This window comes from Zea mays, chromosome 1 (genome assembly GCF_902167145.1).
Source record: "Zea mays cultivar B73 chromosome 1, Zm-B73-REFERENCE-NAM-5.0, whole genome shotgun sequence".
In the NCBI taxonomy this organism is placed as follows: domain Eukaryota; kingdom Viridiplantae; phylum Streptophyta; class Magnoliopsida; order Poales; family Poaceae; genus Zea; species Zea mays.
In genome coordinates this window covers 234,423,135-234,431,379 of record NC_050096.1, presented here as the reverse complement: position 1 = coordinate 234,431,379, position 8,245 = coordinate 234,423,135, and the positions used below count along the sequence as shown (strand labels likewise).

Below are 8,245 nucleotides of genomic sequence, written 5' to 3'. Positions count from 1 at the left end.
CGTGCTCTTATGGGGAGGCGTGCTCGGGGTGTTAGGTGCTCTGGTCGGACAGGGAGTATTGGGGTTTGTGCATCCACAAACTAAAATACACATGGGTGCATTTTAGTGCCGGTATATATATAATGGAAGCCCTGGCCTTCCATTAGTACCAGGAAGCCCCAGCCAGGTATAGCCACGTCCCGTACCAGCGTGTGTTCCATCGGGCACGGGTTCTTACTCGGATAGATTTTACCGTAAAACATGAACTAAAACAGCGTAAATGATTACGAATTTTAGCGTCAATCGTAGATCTGTTTCGAAACGGCGAATGCGGGCCGAAAATTACGGCGTAAAAATCTCACGCGTCCCATCGTGATCGGGTTCTGACTCGGACAGATTTTAGCGTAAAACATGAACCAAAACAGCGTAAATAATTACGAATTTTAGCGTAAATCATAGATCTGTTTCGAAACGGCGAATGCGGCCCAAAAATTACGGCGTAAAAATCTCGCGCGTCCCATCATGATCGGGTTCTGACTTGGACAGATTTTAGCATAAAACATGAACCAAAACAACGTAAATGATTACGAATTTTAGCGTAAATCGTATATCTATTTCAAAACGGCAAATGAGGCCCCGAACTTACGGCGTGAAAATCTCGCGCGTCGTACACGGGTTCTGACTCTGGTAGATTTCAGCGTAAAACGTGAACCAAAATAGCATAAATCATCGATCTATTTCGTAACAATGAATGGGGCCTAAATTACTACGTGAAAATCGCACGCGTACGATCATGCGCAAGTTCTGGCTCGGGCGGATTTAAACTTAAAACATGAACCAAAATAGCACATCGTAAATGGGTATGAATTTTAGCGTAAATCGTCGATCTATTTCATAATGGCAAATGCCACGCATGAGGTTGCCGCAAAACACATCAATAAATGTCGTAAATTTGCGTAAAACCTATCAATAGATGTCATAAATTGGTGAAAAAGGCACCACGTGATTTGAGGTAATTATAGCATAAAATGCAAGCTAACTATCTACAGAACAAATGTTTCAGATTTTACAATAAGATACAAGAGATAATTATTCTTGTACTAAACAATGAGAAGGACATCTTCTTTTGGCAAGGCTTTCATAAAAGAGTACGTAGTCATCATCAATGTTACCACTGAACTTCTACGGTGAACTCATATGTTCAGTGCTTCGAATTAATGCAATAAAAAATAGAATTAATAAGGCGTATTTGAGGTGGTATATGTATGAGTACATGATGAACTGCACATTCCAAATACCCAGCTGACTTCAAGAAGAGATCAACAGTGGCTTCCCTACTCCCTGCATGCAACCACAGGTTTTATGTTGTCATGAGTCGTCACAGTGCACCAGCTGTAAAATATTTAGATCCAAGCATGTCATAGATCTGCAACAAAGATATAAAGGAGTCAATCATCATTAACATAACTGAAACAGAGATAAAAGGAGTCGGTCATTAATAACATAACTGAACCAAAACCAAATAAATCTGATCATTTGTATTTCATTCACAAAATTCTAGGTCATCACCTTCACTAGACATGAAAAGGAGCTTCCAGGTATATGATGATCGCCTCCATTCATCTCTGGAATGGTTCCTGCCACTTCAGTTGAACTGGAAGAGACATGAACATCACCTTCCTTCTGCAAAGAGAATAGAGATTAAATCAGATTAATAGCCACTTCGTATAATTCAACATTAGAAGAAAAATAAGCAGATATGCATAACTAAATCAGATTATCAACTGTCCTATTTTGTTATGATATCTGACTATATTCGGAGCAATTACAAGACATCATATTCAGGGTTATTGCTAGATGAAGCTCCCAAATTAAAAAAAAACAAGCAAGAAACTGATACATATACATTTATGAAATTCTGGTGTACGCACATCAACATATAAGAAATTATGAATATATGCTTCGTGAGACAAACATGATCATTTAGTATTTACCGTTAATAATGTGACTGAAATCAAATAAATGTCAACTCTTACCGGCTTATTGCTGAATGAAGAATTGCCATGGCCATTTTCTGAAACCTGTCAAAAGATAGAAATACAGCAAATGTCAACATTTCAACAGTGAGTATTAGGAATAGCAGCTGCATTTAATTTACAAGAAACATGTGAAAACATACATCCATGGCATCGTCATCTCCATCTCTCTTCCTTTTCTCTTAATTCAGGTGCCAAACAGTTCGACATCCTGCAGACATCAGGTCCTGGTGAAGACTCCAGTGTCCAAGAATTTTGTCCAGGTGCCTGCAATAAACCAGTTACAAATCCTTGTGAATTCTCATTTCCATCTGCTGGTCTGTTAATTGATAAAAAACTTAGGGTTACGGAATGGAGAACAAATGCCATGGAAGCAGTAACATACAGGCACACAGTGGAAGAGATGGCGTTCCCAAATATGTGAATCACAAGGATGCGGCATTGAGTACGGTGAGAAGTCAGTGTACTTGTTTGTCCTCCAAGTTGACCCACCATACACATGATACAGTGCAAAAGCTTAGCAGGCACTAGTGGAAGTTTCCACAATAGCTTATGAGCCTTAGTCCAGTACCTTGAAAGCACCAATGTAGTACTCATTCCCAAGCATATCCTGAACCATTCCCCGATACCGGACCAGGGTGTCTGGTTTGATCAATCCAAGATTTGACGAATCCAACACCTGAACCTGGAATTGATTTTGCTTTGGCATTAGAAGCCTCACTTACAAAAAACGATAAGAAAATGTGTACACCAGAAGGGAGACCCTTTACTCCTCCCCAAGTCCCCAGAATACGAAAACCCTAACACATGTTCTTGTTTGTGCAGATTATTGATGCATCCAAATTAAATGGGACACGATTTCTGCAACTACTAGTCAATTTATATCTTGAATCGCCACCCCCAATGGCCAGATCCATAGGCAAATCAGTGTCAAGTACCGGGGAAAACAGAAAGGACAAGGATTGATCCTTCACCTTGCCAAGATCGTCTTGCTCGAGGAGGAAGGAGCGGAAGAGGTCGCCGGCACCCCAGTCTTTGCCACGGAACGCCGCCACAGGGTCGGCTCCTCCAGACTCCACCGCAGCGGCAGCGGTCGTCCTCTCGAAGGTGGCGCGAACCGCGCCCAATGGGTTCCCGACGAGATCGTACTGCAGCCCCACCGTCTCTCTCTCTCTCTTCTGGATCTGGGCAGGGTCGTGCAACCGCTGCCACTGAAACCCTAGTTATCTCGCACACAACAGCCGTAGGGGAAGGTTGGATATAGTAGACGATTTTATATGATAATGTTAGGACGAAATAAGCATAAACTTATTTACAAAAAAGCGTAAAAGGTTTACTGACAATATTGGGTGACGAATGAGCGGTCAGGGCTTTCTCCAACTAAAGAGAGCCCAGGGCTCCTAATACATAAACTATGTATATATATGTTTTATCCTGTAATTAACAAACCCCCAGGCTGTTTGCTTCAAATTAAACCCAGCTATTCAGACTACTGCAGATGCAATCCATATAGACAAAATACTATAGAAGCAGTAGAAGCCGGTACAAATTAAAGTCAAGCAAACATGATGTCCTTTCTGGGATTATAAAAGGATGAGGAGGCGTCCCTCAAGATAGGGGACCAACGAACTGGACTTGGAGTATTATCTTTTCGAAGAGCTCGGACCAACATAAATCTTATGTCTCCTATATTTTACCTTCATATTACTGGTCACGCGTATACTCCTTATAAATTCATCAAGAACTATCCATAATTCCTCAAAGTTGTAAAATGAATAAAAATCCATATCTAATTCATTTTAGATCCAAATTTAAAACTGTGTGGACATTAGCTATGGCAGATAGGATCAGAAGAAGGCTCTTTGGCCCCCATTTTGCTTGACTAGGCCTTGACTAGGATGCCCTAGAGGGCCTACATGTGAGGACTGTGGTGGAGAGATATTACGAGAGATTGCCACCAGATATTCTATCGTAGTCTAATACACACGAGAGATCATTTGTAAACATCTCGTAGTCAATCCTACCACACCTCCCTGAAAGAGGTGAAAGGTCTTGCAAACCATGACAAAATGGGTGGCCCCTAGTAGTTCGGAGGTTCTTATCTCGTGCGATCTCTTTGACCGGTGGACCCCAAGGGCCCTTGATCTTTTCCCTGACAAATCATATTCAACATTTACCAATTAAGTTAATAGTGCATAAAAACTCATCGTGACTAGGTGGGTGCGTGGACAGCGGCGGATGGTGCGTAGGCGGGAGCTAGGCAACAGACGTAGCGAGCGCGAGCACAGGGAGAGGAAGCAGACAAACCAATTTGTGTATGGATCGTGGATGTCTATGTATAGACGATGCATTTGCTAATTGGATTATTGGTGACTTTTAGTAGTTATTGTTTGGCATGTCTTGAACACGTTAATGTTCGACCTGAACATGGCTATAACATTAATTTGTTGAGATGTGGGTTTGCCAGTGAGCCCGCAGAATCTATGGAGCGTGACAGGGTCTAATATTTCCATATCTAAACATGGTCATGTCGTGCATACAATTTGGTTGTCTATAAAAAATGGAGTTCATTGCCATCTATCTAGACTTATTTATCTGGGTGGAAATAAAGCACATATACCAAGCAACAATTTGTTGTGGAAGGGAAGTTTTATTCGATCGTATCGACCTTTCCACTATCAAGTACGTGGAGAGTGTAGTGATAACAATTGGTAGGACAGAACCGCGCGCCGTGGTTCCCAATTTCTCCGTGGTCGGGCGGCCATCCAACTCGGTGTGTAGCGTGTTCAGGCGTCGTACCACGTGACGTGGACCTCGCCGACATCCGTATCGAGCCTGAGCGCCTTCCAAACGGCTCGGGAGGAATCCACGATGTTGTTGCGGCATCCTCCATGGGAGTCGCACTCGTCCACGACCCGTGCCCTCACGGTTCCGCCCGCTCTCCGCTGTGATGCGGATAGCCTCACCGCACCTCTTCCCTCCCGCGTACCACCGCGAGGACAGCGCCACGATCAGCTTGTCATCGCTGTGGAAACTGCCATCACACGATGCTGCGCCGCCGCCATCCTCACCTCGCTCGAAACCGTTTACCGTCATCACAGCAGGGGTGCCGTTGCCGTCGTGGTCGCCATGAGCTGGTTTGCCGTGCCGCCGGGCTGCGGCGCATGACACCTGAAGCAGAGCTAGCAGGATGGCGATGGCTACCGCAATCTTAGTGTTCGCCATTGCTGTTTATTAATTCGTAAGCTAGCTCGACCGAGGTGCTTGGGATACATTGGCTCTTAGGGTATATATGTAGGCGTGCTCTCACTTCTCGGATCGTTGAGTTCGATACGAGGTTAATGGCCCTATCCGATCGACACAAGTGGGTTGTATCAGGCTGTCAGGTCACTTCGATGTTGCCATATCATCTCGGTAAGTCCTGCGCAAGAACACAGCTGATGAGCAAGCTGCTGTGTTTGGAAGCTGAAGCTGGAAAGCCCCAGATGATTCGGTGGACGTGTGCTTCATCTGTTCATCATTCCACTGGCTGATCAACCTAGGCAATCGCATACTTAACGTCCAAAACCCATGCAGAAAAGGATGCGAGCTCGATACTTTGGTTCCCTATAAAAATAGCTAACGTGCCTTGCTGTCACAAGTGGTGATGATTAGACTTGGTCAGTCTTCAGTCGGATCAGCGGATAAAATAATTTTTCTCTCTCAACGGATAAAAATATTCCAAACTCGAGTATAGAGGGCAACGGATAAAATATCAACGCATACTGGCATCTTGTGTTCGCATTCACCAATCACCAGCAATATACATTAGCATTGTTCTACAAATTATTGCAAAAATATTTATTCAAAGTTTAAAATCTTATTAGTTTCGTGCAACTACAGTAGAATGTCACTTACTAATCATAAATGTAAGTTACATCACATGCACATTGGAAAACTACTGTAGGCCACTTAAGTCAGATCATCATACTAGGAAAAACAAATATAACTTTCTCATAGGTGATAAGCCACTTAATGCATGTTTGGTTCGTTACCTCAATTGCCACACTTTGCCTAACTTTTCTGTCTAAGGTTAGTTATTCAATTCGAATGGTTAACCTTAGGCAAAATGTGACACATTTAGCAACAAACCAAACATGCCCTAAGGTCTCTAGGATCTAGAGAGCCAATATACCTTATACCATAATTATTCAAGATTTTATTCTTACAATTTACAAGGTATAAAATTCACAATGCTAGAACTTTCCAGAATAGAATTCAAAGATAGTTTTGAGGATTAATCTACTATTTGATTCAAAGAAACTAAAACTTGACAAAACAACAATTTAACTACATATTTAGTATTGTCTACAAACTCTTATATATGTCGTATATAACAAATAATGTAAATATGCATAAATAGAAAGTCTAGCTAGTGTTAATTATTCTGAAAATTCCAAAGAGTTGTATGCAAAACACCTAAAATTATACAATTTTTAGAAAGTGTAAGACCTATTCTTTAAGAATATAAGACTTGTATATAAAATCTGCATATTTATGATCTAGCGTAGAATTTAAGATTATTATGGGGGTCTTCGTTGTTTTTTTGTTTTAGAAAAAAATCTCAATTTATATCACGTGACCTATTTTATGCTTGTAATGATTTTGAATCCATTCTATAGCCCTGATTTGTTAATACTTTCTATAGCCCGATTCGGTTGGATCTTGGATACCTTACACTACCGTAGACATATTTTTTTTGCCGAGTGCTAAGATGTTTGCCGAATGCTAAACCTCGAATACTCAGTAAAGATAAACTTTGTCGAGTGTCTTGCTCGATAAATAACAACACACGCCAAAAAAATTCTTTGCCAAGTGTCCAACTCTCAGCATAAAAATGCAGTTGGTAATGGATTCTTTGCTGAGTTTCCAACTCTTAGCAAAATAAGGCACTCAACAAAGCGTCGTCAGCAGCCGAAGGTAGCTGCTGGCCATTAACTATATCGAGTGCCCAAGAAAAACACTTGGCAAAAAATATTGTTTACTGAGTGTCATATGCAGACACTTGGCAATGAATGCTTTTGTCATATGCAGACACTTGGCAATAAAGTGTTTGCAATATCTATTAGATTTAGTACATTTAATTGAATTTCTTTAGATAATTCAAATTTAAACTACAAGTCACTCGAATAATGGAAAACAATAAATGCAAAATTGATATTCATGTTATTGAGGACAAGCCGCGGCCTTATTCAAGAACATACCAGAAAATTCGAACATCGTGTTCACGAAACATGAACGCGAACTTGCAATCCAGTTGTTTTAAAATTGTGTAAACCACAAACAAAGTCAGAAAATCATGAAACTTCTTGAGATGTCATGATATCATATGTGGTGTGTGATAAAAAATTAACATAGTTTCAACAAAGGCACTGCGCATGGGGGGCCACAGGAGCTTTCTTTGCAAGTGCCTCAGAGCCAGCACTTGTCAAGAAAGCCGCTTTGCTAAGTGCCTAGCCAAACACTCGGCAAAGTCTCCATCACTGGCCACCGTCACGACAACTTTACATTGTCGAGTACCAGCTGACACTCGACAATCTCATCATTCAACTTAACAATTGTTGAAGCATGATCGCTGCAATCATTTATGTCAAAATCCTTACACCTAGTGCAAATTGAAACATGCTAAAAGATGAACTAGCAACATTGAACTTTTCTATCCTAACATTCAAATCATCATTATCATTCTTAAGGCTAGAGATAGATGAATGGCACGAAGATAATTCAGTGGATAACAATTCATTCTTCTTTAATTCTAAAGCAAGCGATTTATCTACATCTACAATCTTATAATGCTCCTAAAAAAGTAAATCCTCTTGCTTTTCAATTAATCTATTGTTTTCATTCAAAGCATCAATTAATTCATTGATTTTAGCAATTTTGGTTCTATCTAATCTCTTAAACAAATCACTATAAAATTATTGCAAACTCGAGTATAGAGGCAACGGATAAAATATCAACGCATACTGGCATCTTGTGTGTTCGCATTCACCAATCACCAGCAATATACATTAGCATTGTTCTACAAATTATTGCAAAAATATTTATTCAAAGTTTAAAATCTTATTAGTTTCGGGCAACTACAGTAGAATGTCACTTACTAATCATAAATGTAAGTTACATCACATGCACATTGGACAACTACTGTAGAAAGCCACTTAAGGCACTGTTTGTTTCGGATTATAATCTCT

General features: G+C 40.7%; 1 protein-coding gene across 1 annotated transcript; it reads right to left on the bottom strand.

The window, feature by feature from the left end:
* Positions 1–2,574: 2,574 nt before the first annotated feature.
* LOC118473175 (uncharacterized) lies at positions 2,575–5,544 on the bottom strand. The gene is made up of 4 exons (XM_035961923.1): positions 4,636–5,544; positions 4,076–4,167; positions 2,990–3,234; positions 2,575–2,700 (listed from the first exon to the last, which is right to left on the bottom strand). The coding sequence occupies exons 1-4, from the start codon at positions 5,238–5,240 to the stop codon at positions 2,575–2,577; spliced, it is 1,068 nt and encodes a 355-aa protein (XP_035817816.1). The 5' UTR covers positions 5,241–5,544.
* Between the last annotated feature and the right edge of the window lie 2,701 nt (positions 5,545–8,245).

What these genes read in the sequence shown, in the direction of transcription:
- LOC118473175 (XM_035961923.1), bottom strand. Translation starts at nt 5,240, where the DNA reads ATGGCGAACACTAAGATTGCGGTAGCCATCGCCATCCTGCTAGCTCTG. An exon ending in CCACAACAAATTGTTGCTTG is followed by an intron (nt 4,168 to 4,635) that starts GTATATGTGCTT and finishes ATGATTTGTCAG; the next exon opens with GGAAAAGATCAAGGGCCCTT. An exon ending in AGCAAGACGATCTTGGCAAG is followed by an intron (nt 2,701 to 2,989) that starts GTGAAGGATCAA and finishes AATCAATTCCAG; the next exon opens with GTTCAGGTGTTGGATTCGTC.